At 40.3% G+C, this 21244-nt stretch overlaps 1 protein-coding gene across 3 annotated transcripts in view; it reads left to right on the forward strand.

Annotated features, from left to right (window-relative positions):
* MCC (MCC regulator of WNT signaling pathway) overlaps positions 1-21244 on the forward strand; it is a 405770-nt gene that overhangs the window by 106378 nt on the left and 278148 nt on the right. For all 3 annotated transcript variants that reach the window (XM_070517578.1, XM_044780105.2, XM_014842841.3), the window contains exon 3: positions 1458-1672. In XM_070517578.1, the coding sequence (XP_070373679.1) occupies positions 1458-1672 (215 nt within the window). The remainder of the gene's footprint in view (positions 1-1457; positions 1673-21244) is intronic.

The raw sequence follows: 21244 nt of genomic DNA on the forward strand, positions 1-21244 counted from the left end.
GTAATTATATTCAAGTAAATTATAGAGTAATCTGTATATGGTCTCATTTCATACTATAAATTAAATCATTGTAATGAGTCCCCTTTTTTTGCCATTAAAAGTCATGTATTAAAAACCCACTAAAATGAACCTCCATGGGCAGGGACTACTATTTATTGCGCTCATGGCTATCTCCCCAGTACTAGCACAGTGACTGTGTGTAGACCTTTGCCATGTTTTCTGCTGCCCAGGACTTTTGAATTCTCTTCCCAGGTTTGGGAAAAGTCTCACCTCATAAATCCCACCTCCCAGAGTAGAAGCCAGAAAACAAACTTCCCAGCCTCCCTTGCAGCTAAGACAGAGGCATGTGACCCGGGCTCCACCAACCAGCTGCACCACCAGGGGCTTCTATTCAGAAGCAAGCAACACAAGGAAGCTGGCTTTACTCAAAATCCAATTTTTCTAGCAAAGGTGACAACGGAAGCATCTGACTTTCTCCTCTAGTAAGGTTTTCCTGAACATTCCCCACCCCTCTCCAGGGGGACTGGGTTAGATACTTCTCCTCTAGATCTGCTTTTTCATTGCACTTTACCATTATATTATAATCATTAGCATCTTTTATTAGGTTTTAATCTGCTGTAATAGTTAAGATAATACTACCTGCTCTCACAAACAAACCAAAAATAGACAGTGAATCAAACATGAAAGAAGTTGCTCTTTTCTAATCCCATAAAGTCAAAACAGGGTACCTGGGATCAGCAGACAGCCTTGCTGCAGGAGATAATTCAGGGATCCAGACATCTTCCATCTGCGGCTTCACCATCTGTATCACATGGCTTCCAGGGGTGTCCTGCCCCTTTGAACCGGGCCGGAAGGCAAAGGGTGTGGAGAATCACACACTGGGGGTTTTATGAGCCAGGCGCTGAAGTGATGCTTATCGCTTCTGTTCATATTCTGTTGCTCAGAACTCAGCCGCATGGCTACACCCAACTGGCAAATGTGGTCCAGCTTCCTGTAGCTTCTTCCAGGTAAGAGTACACTGACAGTAGAAAATTATCACAAAAGTGCCGTATCTTAACTTTCTATCTTCTCACTTGCTTCCTTCTTCCTCAACTGGGAAAAAGGATTGCAGTAAGTAAGTGAATCATACAGTAAGCCTGTGTGAATCAGATAGATGTGGCTCTGATCTGCATTCCCTTTTCTTGGCTCTTCCCTGATTTTTTGCTAAGCATTCTGTTTGGGGGACACATACACACTGGGTAGTTATTTCTGAATGCTTTGCCTAAAACTGCTTTTATCTCCAGGCTCCCCACATGTCATGTGAAAAGGAAAGTGCTTAGCATGCAGCCTGGGCGCCACATGTGTTCTCACATGCTGGCTCATGGAAAAGTTAGGAGGTTCCAAATCTTTGCCTCCTGGTCACCCACAGACTAATGAAGGAAACCTCTTTCTATTTTCCCTGCCTCTCCTGGACCTAGGTGCCTTATCAGCAGCCAAGGAGAGCTGGGAATACGACTCGGGTGCCAGGGATCTCCAGAGCCCGGACTTGCAGAGTCAGTCGGCCCTGCAGAAGCTTCTCGGGTACGGCGGAAGCTCTTTGCATCAGCAGGCTGCTGCTCTCCACAAGCTGCTCACACAGTCGCCGCATTTTGGCAACTCGGTAGGAGGAAGCTATCTAGAGCTGGCCAACACGGTGAGTACTTTCTGGTTCAGAGAACACATCTTTAGGCCTGTGTGAATTCCAGTAAAAATATTTTAATTTTGAGCTCCAGGGGACATATCGAATATTGTCTTTTTTATTGAGCTAAACATGGTACCCTTTCCAGCATTGCCAATAATGTTAACGGCTCCAAACACTTAAGAGTAGTGACTTCACTCCCATCATTGAGAGCAGAGTGGACTCCTAAAAGGTGTTTTAAGTCTGTATCTTGTATGGATTTAATTACTAGAACATCTACAACAGCTGTTCCACAGGTAGAGCACTTCTGTGGTACCAGACATTACAAATTAGTAAGAGGCAATCCTTTCTGTTCCCTAATTTGGACTTTATTCATTTGAAAAACAAAGAGGACCACATTTCCTTGAAAGTTTGATTATTGTTTCTGTTTGTACTTTTGAAATATTTTCTGTTGAAAACTGTGGAACAATTTAGAATTTCATTATGCTTGATTTAACCTTCCCTTTTACCTTGGGATGAATCATTACCTTTGGTAACCTTTGGGTGAAAAGCTATTGTCTTCCCTTTTAACTTGGAGCTGGGGAATGAGGGTGGGCGGCTGAGGGGCTGGGCCATTTTGGGTAACAGGCAGACAGTTTATAAGTTGAGATTGCTATCCATCCTCTGTGGGAAAGGTCCGTAAGCCTACCTTGCTGTTTGAAACTGAAGTTTGAATAGTGGAATAAGCATCTCAACAACTTCTCTTATGTATATTTACAGTCTGCTTTGATGTACCAGTGGTTTTCAGACTTTTTGTGTTTAAAGTACATTTTCCAATTCTGACATTTTTGGTGATGTGTTTGAAGGAACCAACAATTCTAAATATGCCAGCAATGATTAAAATACAATCATCAGACAAATCCCAATTAAAGGACATTCTACAATGTCCTGACGAGTACTCCTCAAAACTGTCAAGGATATCAAAAGCAAGGAAGGTCTGAGAAAGAGAAACTATCACAGCAAAGATGAGCCTAAGACGATAGGACAACTCAATGTAACGTGGTACCCTGGATGGGACATTAGGTAAAAACTAAGAAAACTTGAATAAGTTATGGACTTTAGTTAATAATAATGTATCAATATTGGTTCATTAATTATGACAACTGTACCATAATAATGTAAGATGTTAATAATCGGGGAAACTGGGGGCTAACCCCGAGGCCTAGTGGGTAAGTTCTGTGTGCTGCACTTGGGCAGCCCAGGTTCAGATCCCGGGCACAGACCTACACACCGCTCATCAAGATATGCTGTGGCGGCGACCCATATACAAAATAGAGGAGGACTGGCAACAGATGTTAGCTTAGGGTAATCTTCCTCAGCAAAAAAATAATAAAAATAAAGATAAAAGGGGAAACTGGGTGTAAGGTATATGAGAACTATCTTTTCAACTTTTCTGTAAATTTAGAATTATTATAAAATTAAAAATTTATTTAAAACACACATATACACACAATCACTACTAGGGTATGATCATGTCTCGCATAATCTGTAAAAACACCCATAGTTATTGCACTGTTTGTCACTTGGTCACCCTTCAAGGACATTCTTGCCCAGTTTGAGTAGAACTGTGAACTCTCCTGATCTTGCCTTCCTGCATGCTCAGGAGACTGGGCAAGTATCAGTAAATATATGTCATCTTTCTCTGGCATGGACACAGACGTAGGCTATGCTGTTCCAAGTAATTTGCAGCAAGTTGGACTTTCCGCTGTACTATATTAGCTCAGCCTTTTTCAAGACATGCCATAGCAAATGGGCTATAGCAAAAATCACTGTTACATGTTGATTGAAATTTAGCAGCATCTGTTCTGAGGGGTTCAGGGTTCATGGCCCACCAGTTTTCTGCAGTAAACCTACGGGTTCCAGCCTCTGTGTGATTCCTTGGTTCTTTGCCTCTCCAGCAACCTCTTGGATTTTATTCTGTTCTCCCATCTCTTCTGATCAGAGGCAGCTCAGCCCCTGGGCTTCCCATAGCCAGACTCTTTATGTATTATTGGGAAAGCTTTACAACTACTGGAACTCTGCCTGAGATGGCCTCTGCAGAGGCCAGTTTGAGAAACATTCCCTTAAATGTTGAGCACCCAGCTCATATGGGAGTGTTCACTTTAGTAAAATTCATGAACTATAGTTTGCACCTTTTCTATATGTATATGTCTTTAAAAACGTATGATAAACACATAATCAATAGTGGTGATTGTTCATTGGAATACATTGAATAAGTGAAAGAAAAAAAGCTGTAACTCCACAAATGAACAAATAGAGAAAGTTGTACACACTCACTGAAGGTGAGCCCATGGTGAGAACCAGACTGTAAATGCAAATGCAGGCACTAAAGTCTATGACAGTGATTACATTATACATTTCTCATTGAATTGAAAAAACTGAATTTTACCATTTACCATTTAAACTCATAGACCTGTGATGATGTCCTTGGACCCTGTGGTAGAGTGCATTTTTAGCCCCAATTCTTCATTCTTTCCCGTAGCTTGACCATTTGTCATGTGACTTTGGAGTCTCCTGTCAAACGTGAGAAATAGTAAACTGTTGTTTTACCCACTGCATTTAGGGTGGTTTGTTTCATAGCAGTAGTTGACTCAGGGTCTGCTCACGTGGGTCCATGGGGCCTAATTTGAGAAGCACTCCTTCTCGGTGGCCAAAGAAAGCAAATTGCCTCTCTAACTGCACACTTGGGCAACCCTTCACTTATATACTCACATTAGAAATAATTTATATTTCTTCTAAAACAAATCCTGAACTAATAAAATTAAGTTCTGCTTCTTTTTCTTTTAACAGCTACCAAGAGCAAAAGTCATTTTATCAGTGTCCACTTAGGAAATAGAAAGCACACGGTAATTCACACAGGGAAAGTTTAACATAAAAAATTACTAACTAGTAGCAGGGGACATTCCTCCTAAGGAGTAAAGAAAACTCTAATGAACACAGGAATAGCACATGTACAGAGCAGCTACTCCCTCTAAAGCTAAGGCAGAGAACCAAGGAAGGAACAAATTTGGAAGAGGGCTCTCCCTTCACCCAGGGCTGAGATTCAGACCCCATCGAAAAGGAGTGGCTGTGGCCCATTCTATAGCAGAGAAGTTCCCTGAGATGCGGCAAGCCAGGGCTGGCAGCAGGAAAACAGCCCTCCGAAGTGTCGGCCCTACTTGTTGGGATGCCCACAGAGGTACCAGAGGAATCCACTGGGAAGCTGCCCGCTGGAAAGTGGCAAAACCCACTGAGAAGTCCCCCACATGGTGCCACTGACACTTACTAGGGGTGAGCGCCACTGGGTGTCCTGTGCTCCTGCCCTCCACCCACCACGAGAGCAAGCAGCACAACAGAACCAGGATGAGAATTCCCTTCTTCCTCCAGTGTCTCTCCAGGGCCCCCTATTGACAAAGGAGAAATGTTTACAGGGTCCAGCTTCAAGATTTTAAAAGCAGGGCAAGGAAAGGTGGATCTGGAGATGAGAGGCAGTAAATTGATAACTGGCACAGGCATGTTTAGCATCGAGAAGCTTCTGGGAGCTTCCTACACAAGCTTTTACCTTTCTAAGCATCCCTTCCTTTTCTCCTACCATCCTTTTTTCTCCTTCTAACGAAGACAGTGGATATGATGACTTTAAGGAGGCTTAACTCACTGTTTGAAATGCAAAGGGAGCAAGATGATATTGTACATAGAAACTTGTAGCAGTTAGTTTTATCTCAGAAGCAGAATGGCTACATATGATACAGCATAAGGGATTTATTATAAGGGGTAGACCTTGCACAAATGTGGCGACTGGTGGAACAATCTCTGCAGGCTGTTGACTCTGCATCTGGTGTTGAGCCTGAACTCACTCTAGGTCTGTCAGATCAGCAGATAAGGAAAGCTGGAAGTAGAGGAGAGCAAGAACAAGCTGGAATGCGTGAGGAGAAATCGGGACCCATGAGGACAAACACACCCACTTCTGTCTCTTACCGTGTCCAACCTCAATGTTGTGGGTGACCTGCAGGAGAAGCTGGCACCTGTTATCATGAAGCCGTACACACACCTGGCCCAGGACTCAGAAGCTGAAGGAGAAGACCTGGTAGGAGTTGGAGTTGCTACAAGCCTGATACACCAAGTAGGTAAACAGCAGATTAGCAACAACTTCCAGAGCATGAAATGTATGACTTATTCACTTCTACCTCTGGACTTCACACAGAATGCTTCTCATGACCGTACAGAACCATACAGGAAAGAGAACTCCAGGAAACATAGTTTCAGCCTAGCTAAGTTGACTTAGTCCTAAGCCAGCACAGAGCAGCAGCAAAACTGCCGGTACAATCTGAGCCTTATTCATAAAGCAATCAGCAAAGCAGTATGAGACACTTGAGGAGTTTAGTAAGGAAGAGAGGCAATGGGAAAGGTGTACCACCTCTTCTCTGATGGATTTTCTCTCTGAAGATTTGTATTTCAGGGAAGAGTGGAAGTATAAATTGCAATGTTATAGATCCTGAGTACTGACATATTTAAGTATTATAAAACATAAAGCATAACTGAAGTTTTATTTTCTAGACACAACACTGATAAATTCTCAAAAAATATCAATTTCTTGATAGATCCTTTCAGCCTGCTACTTGTTTTTTTAAGTATTAATTGTCGACTTTATTAATTTTATTAATGAAATATTAATTGATATAATTATACTATACCATAAAAGAAGTAATTATACTATAATTAAAAGTAATTATACTATAAAAGAAGTTATGCACAAGATATAAAGTATTTGAACCAATACAGAAAATTGATGAAAAGTTGAAGTTATCATTTGTCTCCCCATCTTCTCTCATTTAAAAGATCATCAATTTCTCAGGCCAGCCCAGTGGTGTAGTAGTTAGGTTCACAAACTCCACTTTGGTGACCCAGGGTTTGTGGGTTTGGATCCTGGGCACAGACCTACACACCACTCATCAAACCATGCTGTGGCAGTGTCCCACATACAAAATAGAGGGAAGATTGGCACAGATGTTAGCTCAGGGCCAATCTTCCTCACCAAAAAAAAAAAAGGAGCGGCTGGCCCAGTGGTGTAGTGGTTAAGTTCACATGTTCCACTTTGGCGGCCCAGGGTTCACAGGTTCAGATCCCAGGTACAGAACTAGCATTGTTCATCAAGCCATGCTGTGGCAGCATCCCACATAAAATAGAGGAAGATTGGGACAGGTGTTAGCTCAGCAATGACCTTCCTCAAGCAAAAAGAGGAAGATTGGCAACAGATGTTAGCTCAGGGCCTATCTTCCTCACGCACACAAAAAGAGAGATATCATCAATTTCTTTTATGTGTCCCTGAATTTCTTTTAATGTAGGGAACTTTCTGTTTCTTCTTTTGTAATTTTAAGATGCTATGATCATTACAGTACTTGCCAAACTTGGGATTTTGTACCATATTGAGTACATTTAAGTTCCATATTGAAACTTTTGGTCAAGAGATGTGTCCTGGCTTTGTAGTTAGAGCAAAGCTGATTTTTCTGGGAGCACCCTCTGTTGGGCATTGTTCAGAGCCAAAGAACAAGAATTCTTAAGCATAGGACATGCTTATCACCCTTTAGATTTTCAGAGAATTGGGATAGTACAAATAAAATACTGGATTTTTGAGAGGGGCTATAGAAGGGTCTAGAATATAAGTTTGATAAAAAAATTTTTGAGAATCTTTATTTCCACATGACAAACTTCAAAGTAAATAAACAAATAAATTTAGTTATATAGACAAATGCATTTTGGCTTTGTGTTGTTCAGTATCTGAAATGCCAGCGATCTCTCGGGAAGTGCACTGATTCATGAGTTTTCCCTAACATTTCAAATGATGACACAGTAAGCACTGTTGCCTCATTTCCATGCAGAGGGAGGGGGTCGTGTGTGCCTCTGCATCCTGCTGCTCAAGCCAGCTTCCTTTAGAATCCTTTGGACAATTTGGCTTCAGCTTTGCCCATTTTGAGATTTAATTTTGTGCTGAAAGTTTTTTTGCAAAAGTGATTTACATTTTTAAAGGAGGAAAAAAGACAGTTATGAGTTGTGCAAATAAAATTAAGTGAATTTAAAAATGGACATAGCAAGTTTTGCAACTCTGTTTATCTGATGTTTCAACCAGCTTTTTTCCATGAGGCTGGTTATAATGTCTGAGTGTTGGAAGTTGAATGAAAAAAGTGTCTATTATCATGTGAATCTTCTATCTAATCATAATTATTAGTATAATTCATTATTAACTGAACTTTTTTTGATGTGGCATTCAAAAAATGGTTGTTTTGGGAACTTGAAATCCATATATTTCAGTCAATACAGAATAATTCTTAAAATGTGTGTGAATAAATAAGAATGTGTGTAATAGTAACGAGATAGATTAGAGTCTTCCTTTTGTTTTAACCACTTGGTCAACTTTTCATGTTTTATGTTGGCTTTTGATTTATTTCCCCTTTTCTTCATTCCGAGTATGGGACACTGAGGGTTTTGTTACACTTTTCAACTGCCACCATCCTTGTATCCCCTCTTGTCTAGATATGCTACCTTGATCTTTTAGAATCAAGGAATGTGAAAACTCTTAAAAAATTATCAAAATGTTGGAAATAAAAGATTATTGGTTGCCCTTTCAAAGTCATATTAGAGCCCCTACAAGATGTCTGACACTATAGGAGATGTGGCTTTGTTTGGCTTACCGTTTATGAATGAAGGGCAGCAGAATATGCCACCAAAATATGACTGTCTGGGTTCAGGACATGCCACCCTAAAATGTGCCACTGTGGTATTTTGATTTTTTTGAGCCGTAGGCACTTGAAAAACAGCAAATACAAGGAAAGGACTCCTCTGAACACCCTTTATCTTCCTAAAGACAAATCCTCCAAGAGGAACTCAGTTGTCATAGATCCCCTCCCAGGAGTTTCATTAATCAGGGAAGATTGACTCCTGTCGCGGGAGAGGGGACTAGAAGTAAACACCACACCCTGACACACTGTCACAAACTATCACATCTCTCATCTTTTTTTCTAAGGGCCCATTCATCTTTCCTAAAAATCATTTACTCTCCCGTGAGAGGCCTACATCCCCCTCCCCTTTCCCTATCAATGTCGTTAGTTCTGAATTCTAAGCCCCCGGTGGTACTCATTTTTCCCTGGGCATCCTCCCATATATACATGAGGTATACATATTAACAAACTTCTGTTTTTCTCTTGTTAATCTGTCATTTATTCCAGGGATCTCAGCTAAGAATTCAGAAGGATAGAGGGAAAATTATTTTTCTTCCCCTACACTGTTAATTATGGTCCATACTCTATAAATATGGATATTAATTTGCAGAAGATTGATAAATTATCAATGATTTTTGTTTAGTAAAGATGCAAATTATTTTTCTCCAGCAGAAACAATAATCTCAAATGTTACATTTTATTTGCCTTGATAAGACATTAACAAGTTTTGTAACAAACTTTGCAATCTTATTCCAGCATCCTTTTTTGCGCTAACTATATGTATTTACTAGTTTGTTCTATCCTTCTCTGAATCAGCTTTATTATCCTGCTGGATTCCTCAATGAGTTAAATGTCTTAGAAAAATATTCACTCTATATTTATATGAAAGTCATATTTTTCCTTTTTTTGAAAAATATACTTTGACACTCTATTATCTTTTTGTTTTTTCACTGCTTGTGAAAATAGAGAACTAGATAGGAGTTAACAAGTGAAGCACTTACTGGTTTCCAGATAAATTACCCCAGTCATTGCCTTTAGATTAGGCTAGTCCTAGTCATTTTCTTGCTCTTTCCCCTTCTTATTTCTCTTATAGGACTTTGAATCGTTTCATTCTTCTTTGTCTTCCATCCCCACCTCCACCCCCACCGTCTTCATCTCTCTTCTTGAGAAAAATCCTCCCATATAGCCCTACCCTGATGTCTTAGGTCCTGAAGGTGGTATTTCCTGTGAGGGAATAGAAAGAAATATAGAATCCTGTAAATTCATTATCTGCAAAGAAATTCATTACATCTCCAGGGAAACTTGGAACCAGTAGCCTCAACCTCTGCCAGGTTTTACGAACAAGTCACCTTAGTTCAATCCTTGGTCAGCATAAAGGAGAATATGGATGGATATAAAACTATCATTTTAGCTGGCACTTTTGTGAAGTGCCTGACATGGAACCATACAGAAGTTGCCCAAAAACAAGGCGTGACAGAGGAAGAGTTATTTCTTTGGACTTTTACTTGCCATTTGAGAGATTTCCATAATTGTACAGAGATGATTTATTATAGTGTATTCTAATTCTTCATAAAGATTGAGTTATTATAAATTCTTCACAAGTACTTTTTAATCTAAAATACTCTGCAGTCATAAATTTGAGATTAAGTTCTAATATCCTGTTGAAATTACAATGCTCTTTATGAGAAGAACTTTAAATTTGACAAAGGTCTTTACTTGTGAAAATGAAGATGTTCTTAAAGGATTGTTACTGTTACTGTTACTGTTATTACTGTTATTAGTTTAAAATATGCAAATTAAGAGTCTGTGGTTTAAGTTGCTGTCTTTTTCTGGAGAGGTTCTCTGTTCCTTAGCTGAATCTGAGCTTATTCTTACTTTTTCCCCTCTGCTCTGAGCTTAGCTTGTTTCCTCCACATCTTTGTCACAAATGGAAAGACTGACCAACTTCTACGGTGGCCAGAAGAATCCCGTTCTTTCTCCCATACAGTCTACTCAGATTGTGAAGAGATAATATGAGTCTCCTTACCAACAAATTATTGTCAATAAGACATACAAAAGGCAGGCCTGCAACCCTTCAGAAGCTTTTAATCTTGAGAATGAATGGAGCACCTGCACAACAAATGTTCACAGACTAGAGAACAACGGTGCCTGGACTCTGCAATTTCGTGGACCAGTGACATTTCAGAAGATTGAGACTTGCCAACGTTTTATGTTGCCAAAAATCAAAAGTCAATCTACCTCTTATCTAATAGCATCATCACTTCATAAAAGAAAGGACTTTTTGGCACCAAAGTTAGGTAGGTATCTCTAAATAAGTAAAAAGTGAAAACATCAATTTAACTTCATGGAAGAATTCACAGTTGTTCTTGTTTTTCATATTTCTCCAGGGACTAGTGGAAATTTTGGCAGGTGTGACGTTCTCTAGCAGAGTTAACTAAGCGTGTGCACTGTGCTCCTGTGTCTGACTTTGGACAAGTCATTTAACCTCTCTTGGCCTCTGCATGCTCATAAAATAGGAATAATAATAACTTCCTCGTCTGGTTGTCATGGGAATTAAACATAATAACACGTAGAAAGTGTGTAATGCAATGCCTCATGCAAGTAGATGCTCAATAAATAGTAGCAGTTGTTATGGCTGTTTTCCCCATTTAATTGTCAGAAACAAATCTTATGAATTATTAACAAGTAGACAAGTTTGGGGTAGAATTTGGAAACAGAACCTTTAAAAATTCTTAAGAATTGAGATCTTTCAAGTGGATTTCAAAATATTTACTGAGCACTTTTTTTATGAGCTAGGAGCTGTCTCAAAGATGTTGTTGTGATTAAAAATTAAGCTGAATAATCTTGGAGGTAGAATTCACTTGGAAATACCAGATCATGAAAAAGGATAATAATTCCTACCTAGAGATAAAAGGGTCTTTAAAAAAAAACCTTCGTCTAACCCCTTCATTTTGGAAATGGGGATATGGAGGCCCAGATCAAAATATCTGCTTAATGTCACCTAGGGAGAAATAGGAGAACGAAGACTAGAGGGCAGGTTTCCTGACATCCCCACCCCTGGCACCGCTGCACCCCTGCCCTGTCCTAGGGGATTGTGCCTCATTGCTGGCAAGAGAAGCAACAGCTGCTGGTGGGAAATGAGGGGGCCCTGCGTCCTCTCGTTAGGGTCTTTGCTGTTGGACTCTGGGTCACTCTTCTGCTCTGCTTGGTGGCAGTGGGTTGTCGTTCTTATGTCCTCTAATCTCCTTTGTAGAGCTAATGTTCAGCCAAAACACCCCAGTACAGACAACCGTTGTTAAAATGTTGGCATACTACTCTACCAGGCCCCTACGTTCCTGGCTACCTGGTCCCTCTCCCAGGAACCCCCAGCCTCCTCATGATTCCGCCTCTAAGGGGTGAATGCTAGCCCTGCAGGGGCCCCCAGCACTGCTGCCAGCTGGTATCTTGTGAGCATCAGTTCTTGGTGCCAGTGGCTGAGCCACACCAGTTGTTAAATATTTTTAATATCTCTTCTGCCCTTTTGAAAATCTGTTGGACTGAAACAACAAATCCATTTTTAGGGCCTGATAAGAGTGTGGGTACCAACAGATAGTGAGGAGGTGGGAAGCCATCAGATCTCAGTCTCTTAATATTTTACATTATTTTTAAATGATTCTGTTGGATAGTTCAACAGGGGTTCACGTTTCCTTCTGCTTTCTACTGTCTTTAGGGTAAAGATCTCTGATTTACCAGGACAAAGGAATTTTGCAAATTCTAAAGGACACACTAGAGGGCAGTGGCCCCATATCCAGACACCTGACAATTCCATTTCCTTTGCATTTCTCTGCCCCTCCTTTGTGTAGGGGAGTGGGAGGGAGTCTCCTCCACATCATACAAATGCCAATCATGTCTGAAGTGTTTTATGAAAACAGATCAGCTACTTGGCAGCACCCTGTCTATCATCCCTTGTAGTTTCTTTTCCTTCTTCCAGTGACTTATCTCAGTGGGGCTTTAATAGTAGAGTTAGTTATTATTAACATTACTAATATCTTAATAACTTTTTCTTTTTTAAAGACAGGGCAAAGGATAGGAGGCATACTTTCCTAATTTGAGAGGTTTTCTATCTTTGCCTCTTTGTATTTGCAAATAAAGACATGAATTAAGAATGAGGAAGAAGAGGGGCCAGCCCAGTGGTGTAGTGGTTAAGTTCGCACACTCTGCTTCAGCAGCCTGGGTAGCTGAGTTCAGATCCAGGTGTGAACCTACTTACCACTTATGAAGCCATGCTGTGGTGGCATCCCACATACAAAATAGAGGAAGATCGGCACACATGTTAGCTCAGGGACAATCTTCCTCACCAAAACAAAAAAAAAAAAACAAAAAAAAAAAACAGGAAGAAGAAAGGTACAGTGAGGTATTCTTGCATTTTGCTGGTGCAGAGACAAAACCCATTTACAAGTGTCTGCAGAGCCGTCCCCTGCCCCGCGATCACTAAAGAGAATCATGTTTCAGCTCACTCAATTTACCTCTCCTTCCCTCTCCGATGCAGGAGAGAGTCCTGCTCACTGGGAGAGAGGCAGAGCTGATCTGTGTAATAAAGAGATGGGCTGGGCTTGAGTGGACTGAGACAGTGAAGCCGCTGGGCGGTGTGTGTGCAGAGGTGCAGTATTGAGGAGAGAAGTTCTCATGCAGCTGAATAGTGTAGTGGAGTTCAAGAGGAAGGCAAAGGGACATTAAGAAGTGTGTCAGTGGATTACTTATGAGTCTACCTTTGATGGAATCTGAGGAACCTAAATACAGGATTTGATTCATTTTTAATTACTTTTGGTTGTTGGACTGTTTCTTTGAAAGGGATAACCCTCTGACACTGGATTATGTGAGTCCCTAGATCTATAAAAGTTGTATGTAGAATGAACTTGCAGGGGTTTGTTTTTGAATTTGTGAGATCAATATATATACATACACACACACACATATATATATATATTTAAGTGTTTGCTATGTTTACTCTTAGGCACAGGTGGGAGATAAAATGCTCTTCTTTGGATTCTCCCAGCCAGAGTCCTGGGTGGGAGAAAGGGCACCTGCACCCTCATAACAGCCTGTGCTCTGCAACACAGGGACAGGGACTCCCTCTGCATTTCTCTTGGTGTTGCTAAGATTTATTGAGCCTTTACTGTATACTGTGTATTGTCTTAAGTGCTTTGCATGGATTATCTTGCTTAATCCTCACGACAACCTTATGCCATACACGTGGTTATGATCCCCGTTTACAGATGAGGAATTGAGGATTAGAGAGCTTGCCTGGAATGAAGCAGTGAGGATGCAGCAGGCTGAGATTTGAGCCTAGGTTTGTCTAACTCTGCAGCTTGAGCTTGTAACCATCATTTATGTGCCCCCAGAGGAAGGAGCCGTGTTGCAGGCAGTGCCATTGCAAAGTCATCTGTTCTCCTCACCACTCCCACAGGGTGCAGAGCTGTCTCACATACCCTGAAATGGGGATGGGTTCCTGATCTTCCTCCTTCATGGTACGGAAATGATGCCTCGGGTATTCTCGGGATAGCCTGGACCATCTTACACATGTGCACGCGCGTGCACAGACACACACACACACATACACAAACTCACTGGCTGGGTTTTCATTTCTCTGACTTTATATAAGACATTGTCACTAGAGAGTAATTAAAACTCCTGGTGGATTTATACTGGGGCCTTCTGATGTGGTTGTGTACTTACTTATACCGACATGACAGGGAAGATTAGCATTAAATGCTGAGAGAAATGCACCTGCCACTTTGATGCAGTTAGAGGCATCTATCAAAGATGCATTTGGAAGTCAGAGACCTCAAGCTCATTGCCAGAAATGCTGCTGACTTTCTTCAGCTAGACTTAAATGTGGAGGGAGAGTCAGTAGTGAGAGAGGAGGACCCTACCTTCACTTGTCGGTAGATTCTTAGGGGCAAGGAGTAATCTCTCCCCCTTCCCCTAGAGACAGAAGCAGGCAGAAGGACTAATGTGTTCCTGTTGTTAATACTACTGCTAATGGGTCTCATTGTTAAGTGTTTATCAAGTGTTGGATATTGATGGAGGGCCTTGCCTGTATCATCTCACCTAATCCTTCGGTGGCCAGCCCCTCTTTCATGTCTGACCCTCTCCACCCCTCCTCAACTATCACTTATTGTGCCGTTTGTTTCTCAGCGGTGTGGGGGAATAAGGCACTGCTTATTTGTAAGACTGGCATTCACATAAGCTCATTGCCAGTGACTAAGGGAGAAAAAGATTAGCTGATCTATGAATTATGCTGTCAGTTATACTGCTATTGAGAATAATCATATATTAGATTTTTTTCCATGTTTACAGATGTCAGTATGTTCCAAGCTAAAATAGAATAATAATTAGTAGTAGTCAACTGTCCAAATGTCAACCGCCCCTTTGTCCTCAAATTTCAGTGTCTGTTTGTGCTATCTCTATTTTTTCCCCCATTGCACCCAGAATTGGAACTCAGAGAGATGAATCTGTGATCACAAGTGAATTGGTGAGCAATGTGGATTTTAGTAAGGGATGAGGACATGGAGATTTATATCACATATAAATCACCCCCCACACCCACACACCTCTTTTTAAACAAAGAGCTTAAGAGTCCATGTTAGTCACTTCTGTCCTTCCGAGACACTCCGCCACCCCAGATCTGAGACTTTGCTCTCTACTTCTACACTCTTCTCCCCAGCAGGGCCATTGCTCACTCCTCTCTGTTTTCTCCTCCTTCTTAGGAAGGATGCAAATTCCTCTCCTAATAGTATATGTTGTAGTTTAGAAACCATCTTTTGTTACTGCACGTGTCCTCAGCATCTTACGCCTCTGCTCTTTGTGGTTTATCAGAGTATTCCCTTCAATGAAACTCTCCTTACGAGAAATTCTGGGGGAATAAAATTTTTGTTTCATTATAGAAATAGGCCTTATTAAGACAGAATTCTGACGTGAGGGACCATTTACAGGATCTTGACTCTAAATAATCTGTGATAATTCACCCCAGTTCAGACATCTTATGTTTAACAATACTTAAAGGGGTTCGTTAGCGTGAGAATTTATAAAGATGATAAAAAGAGTAGTGAGAATGACTGAACCCATACTTTGTAGTGAGAACCATAGAAAATTCATTATAAACTTAATATATCACCAAAACTAGACATAAGTAATATATAGTGATTTCTATTATGTGTCCTAATTTCCTCTTTACTATGAAACCAGATATAACCTTTAACCAGACAGTCCTGGCTCTATCTGGGTTCTTTTGTATGCCCCATATTACTCTTCTCCTTAGTTTTGATTCATACTTAGATGTGAGAAAGTCAAACCATATCACAGTCAAACACATTTTCTCTACTTGTGTCCGCTAATGGATTTAATCTAGACAAAATATCTAATTTACAATCAAAGTTGTAAATGAAACCCTAATTCATGTATTTGCTCACTGCCTTCCCCCAGCTCACACACATGCCCAGAGTCATCTCAGGTTACCTTTCTACAATGCAGTCCAAATTCCCAGCTTTCACCACAGCTTTCCAGAGTTCAGGTACATTAAGATCATGTCTCTGTTAGACTTTGTTGGCTAAAAATATTTCCAATGAATCCAAAAAGGTAACTGTAGTATCAGAGGGGTAAAACTATATCAGGGTTGGCAATGGATGGATAGTTTAAAATTCTTGTGAAATTTAACTGTGGAGTGGCTCCTTTTATAAGCAAAATACAGGTTTATGCTCTTGAAAGTCTGCCTTCAAAAGAATTAAACCTTGATTGAAATGGCATCATGCATTGTAATACTTTCCATTAAGTAAATGGCTTTTAGTTGTTCAATAAAATATTCAAGATTATCACTGAGATTTAAGTTTCTCTGGGCCCACAGCACTTGTGATTCTGGGCGACTGCCTAAGATAGCAACAAAAGACTTTGCAGGGGAGTCCAAGGAATCATGTAAACATAAGAATGGCTAATGCTCAGGAGGGGAAGAATGCTTATTTCAAACTTAGATTTAGGTCATTAGACATATATTGAAAGAAACTTAGGCAACCAGGACAACTAGAATTTATTATACTTCTCCAGACAAATCTTGTTTTGAAGTTGAAAATTCCATTTGAGTGTTCTTACTGTGTGAATTACTAAAAGTTTATCCATCTCTTCAAGCACTGCCACTTATAACATATTATGGAGAGGAGTTGTTGGTTAGGATTTGTGATGAGAAGGAACCTTTCTCCTACCCGCCCCACCCGTCCTGGCTGACATACTTATCTCAATGTGAGGTATAAAAATGGTGCCAAGATTCTCTACTTAGGGAACAGTCTTCAACTTTTATTTTCCTTTTCTAATGAGCTAAGGAAATAGACTGAAATTAAGGAAATAAATATTTGTAAAATGGCAGCTCAGAGTGACAGCTGCGAACTTGAATGGATTGCCAGCTGCCCTTAGATTCTCAGAACTAGTATTGTTGGTGCTATTTATTTTCTTCCTTATATTTTCTGTTTCTTCCAAACTACCTAAAATCAGCATTTATGGTTTTTATAATAGATAAGGAAAAAAAGCTTTAAGAACTCTTAGTTGGGGGCCGGCTCCGTGGCCGAGTGGTTAAGTTCGCGCGCTCCACTGCAGTGGCCCAGGGTGGACATGGGACCGCTCATCAGGCCACGTTGAGGCAGCGTCCCACATCCCACAACTAGAAGGACGTGCAACTAAGATATACAACTGTGTACGGGGGGGGTTGGGGAGATAGAAGTGGGAAAAAAAAGAAAAAAAGATTGGCAACAGTTGTTAGCCCAGGTGCCAATCTTTGGGGAAAAAAAAAAAGAAATCTTAGTTGTAGCAGTATATATTACATATAGGTATAGAGGTACTAGAAGGATACTTACCAACAGGAAAACAGTGTTTATCTTGGAGAAATTAGGGTGAGTGGTAATTTTTAATTTCTTCTCTTTTGCACATTTTCATTTCTTAATTTTTCTGCAGTGCACATTACCTGCATAATAGATGAGCATTTTTCTACAATGAGCATTATGTCCACAATAAAAAATTAAGTTTATATTTTTAAAAAAATCATGCCCATACCAAAAAGTGAATGTTTAAATTGTAAATTTGTTCTTGTTCCATGTCAACATTTTAGGCTTAGCAAGTAGATAACTCCCTCCTGTGTTTGGAATTGGGTTCAGCGAGCTTCAGAGACTGCCTCACAAAAGGCCCTGAGGTCCTGCAGAAACCAGCAGAGATCCCTGTTGCTGTCTGCCTTCCATTTGTTTCTTCCCCTGCAACACTTGAGAGGCCACACCAGGCCGGAATCTGGAATAATAGCAACAGTAATAGTAACAGTCGTTATATATTTGTGGCATTCCTGATACGTTCAAACCTTTTCTGATCATCCGTGTCCGAGCCTCTGAATAACAGAGGAGTAGATAGCAGGCCGGGCATCAGTATTCCTTCCCCAAACTGCAGCCCCACTGAGGTTTTTAAAGCAGAGTGGATCACAGTCTTCTGCTAAAGCCTCGTCAAAGGATTCCCAATGCATTAAGAATATAATTGAAACTCTTTACAAGAGGCCCTGCCGGCAATGGCTAAGACCACCTCTGTGACCTCATCATTCCCACTTCCCTGTAGGAAAAAGCTCTGGCCACACTGCCCCTGGATGCAGCTTAGAACCTCACTTGGTTCCTCAGTCACTGCTTCCCTTGTTCTGGAATACTGTTCTTCATCCTGCCACCATTGCCTCCATCCTCTGCTCAGGGCTGACTCCATTTTATCCATCTCAGCTGAAATGTCTCCTTCTTAAAGAAGGCTTTCCAGACTACACTGTTTCAGTAGGTGTGTTCTCACTTCTCACCCAATGCCCCTCTGTAGTAGTTATCCACAGCTGCATAACAAATCATCCCAAACCTTAGTGGCTTTAAACAACAAACACTTATAGTCTCACACCATTTCTTTGGATCAGTCATCCAGGAGTGGCCGGGCTGGGTGGTTCTGGCTCAGGGTCTCTCATGAGGTTACAGTCAAGACCTCAGCCAGGGCTGGTCATCTGAAGGCTTGACTGGGGCTGGAGCATCTGCTTTCAAAGTAGCTCACTCACATGCCTGAGAAGGTAGTGTTGGATGTTTTCTATTTCCAATTGTTTATTGTTTGTCTCTCCCCACTCATTCACTCTGTGTCCTCCGTACTAAACCCAGCACCTAACACATTGTTGATGCTCAATAAATATTTATTGAGTGAATAGGAAACCCTTATCTTCTAACTCAGCTAATTGTTTAAAACAGGAGATATAAACAGGGATAAAATGAATATTGCTGGTTAATGTTTACTTCATCCAAGAAACTTTAATTGAATAATTAGATGAGGGTAGGAGGAGTTTCTTTCCCCTTTATTTACAGAAACAGTTTCATTTATTTCAGTTGGGAAACTTGTACAATTTTAATTTTTTCATAATTCATTTCCTTGTTTTTATTTATTTATTTTTTTGTGGTGAGAAAGATTGGCCCCCTGAGCTAACATCTGTTGCCAGTCTTCCTCTATTTTGTTTGTGGGATGCCACCACAGCATGGCTTGATGAGCAGTGTGTAGGTCCGCACCCAGATTCTGAACCTGCAAACTTAACCACTACACCACCAGGCTAACTCCCCCTTGATTCTTTTTTAAGTGAAACTGTTCACAACAGATTTGTCTTTTGTATCTTTTTCTGTGGGATCATTTCATATGGTTATTTGTTTCAATATATTCATGAAAATAAGGTTTTTTTTAAAGATTGGCACCTGAGCTAACAACTGTTGCCAATCTTTTTTTTTTTCTGCTTTATCTCCCCAAATCTGCCCAGTACATAGTTGTATATCTTAGTTGCAGAAAAGAAGCTTTAATGCAGAAATAATCAAAATAATAATTTACTACCACCATATTAAGTAATCAGTAGGTAGGAAGGATTTAGAGTCAAACTACGAGGGCCACATGTTTACTTATAGGTTTTCCCCACTAGGTGATAAAGTCAGGGAAGACCCAAATGTGTGTTCTCTATATCCTTGCACTCAAGCATGGTCTGTAAATAGTGGTATCCACATCACCTGAGATTTTGTTAGAAATGCAGATCTTGAGCATCACCCCAGATCCAGTGAATCAAAATCTGCCTTTTAACAAGTGCTCAGGTGATCCATATGCACAGTAAAGTTTCAGAAGCACTGCTCTTTAGTACATAATCCAGGGCTTTGCATTGAAGGAAGCCTTTTGTACTTCAAAAAAACGGAAGATTTGCTTTTCTGGAGTCAAGTTCAAGAATAAAAGACTCCATTTTCTTGTAACTGAGATGCTTCTAATTGAGATGTTTTTACACGTTCTAAATGTTAACCACAAAACATCACCATCCTTCCTGAGTTTCCGTATGTGGCCTCTGCACCTGCCTGATGCAGTTCCTCTCACACCCAGAAGGCTGAGCTCTGATTTAGGTTTTACCTCAAATTAGTAAACAGTAAAGACCCTGTTGCTTCTGGTTCCAAAAACCAAGGTTTGAAAATTGAGGTTGACGTTATTAAAATAATATGACCCTGATGATAATGCTTTTCCCTATTTTTTAAAAAAATGTTTTGTGTTTGTTCTATTTTACAAAGAAACTTTGATTTTTTTTTCTTTTTCTTTTGAGGAAGATTAGCCCTGAGCTAACATCTGCTGCCAATCCTTCTCTTTTTGCTGAGGAAGCCTGGCCCTGAGCTAACATCCGTGCCCATCTTCCTCTACTTTATACGTGGGACGCCTACCACAGCATGGCGTACCAAGAGGTGCCATGTCCGCACCCAGGATCCGAACCAGCAAATCCCGGGCTGCCGAAGCGGAATGTGCGCACTTAACTCTGCGCCGCTGAGCCAGCCCCGAAACTTTGATTTTTAAACTCAGCAATGGAAAAAGATGTATTTTAGTTTCGTTTCTAAACTTCAAATTAAAAATAGAAATTCTTTACTTTCAGACTTCAGTAGAAATTGGAATTGCTTATCATTCTTTTTTCTGTTTTCTTTCCTTTGTATTTAGCTGTTTCAGTTGTGAGAATATTTCATGGAAACAGAGCAAGATGACTACTGAACCTTGAGTGTATGGTGAAATATCGTTTGACGCCTGTGTTTTTTCTTTTAAATAAAAATTTAGTTTTAGAAAATTAGAGCAATCGAATTTCCTAGAGCTATTTATATAGTTGTGTCAGCTAAGAAAGTGTAGGATATTATATTAAAAATATTGGAGAAAGTATCATTAGTGCTATATTGACACCCCCTAGAGAGGAGTGAAAGGATTGATATTCAAATCAAGTCTTTCTTCATATTTCCAAAATATGGCCAAATTGGATTATATTTAAGAGCAAGATCTCACTTACATACTAATTTTCCTACCATGGTTTTCATTCAACAATGTCCATGCGCCACTCATTGGCCCAGGCGTGGACTGCAAAGAGGAAGTGGTAATATGTGAGGCAACCACCTTTTTTGAAGTAATAGTTTGGTCATGGAACTCTGTTAATATTTAAACTAGTTACTGGCTCCTGAAAATTTTAAGGTGTAAGCAATATGCTTTCCTAATTCTAAAATAAACATGAATTTCTCCAGAAATATAAATATTTGGAATAAGCAGAGGGCTTGTACGTTATCAGGCTTTGCTAGTTAATACTCTGTCTCTGCCATGGTGACATTTAAATTGTTTTTTTGCAGTGACTCTGGTGCATTTTCTTAAATAGTCTTGTCTCATGTACAATTTTATCACCATTGGAAAATCTGTTTCCTGACATGACTCTGAATTTGCATTTCTTTCATTTTCAATGTATTTCTCACTTAAGGATCCATTGCCATCTCTGCTACTGAAATTCAGTTTTTTGACACAA

The sequence above is a fragment of the Equus asinus genome, chromosome 9, assembly GCF_041296235.1.
Source record: "Equus asinus isolate D_3611 breed Donkey chromosome 9, EquAss-T2T_v2, whole genome shotgun sequence".
NCBI classification, from domain to species: domain Eukaryota; kingdom Metazoa; phylum Chordata; class Mammalia; order Perissodactyla; family Equidae; genus Equus; species Equus asinus.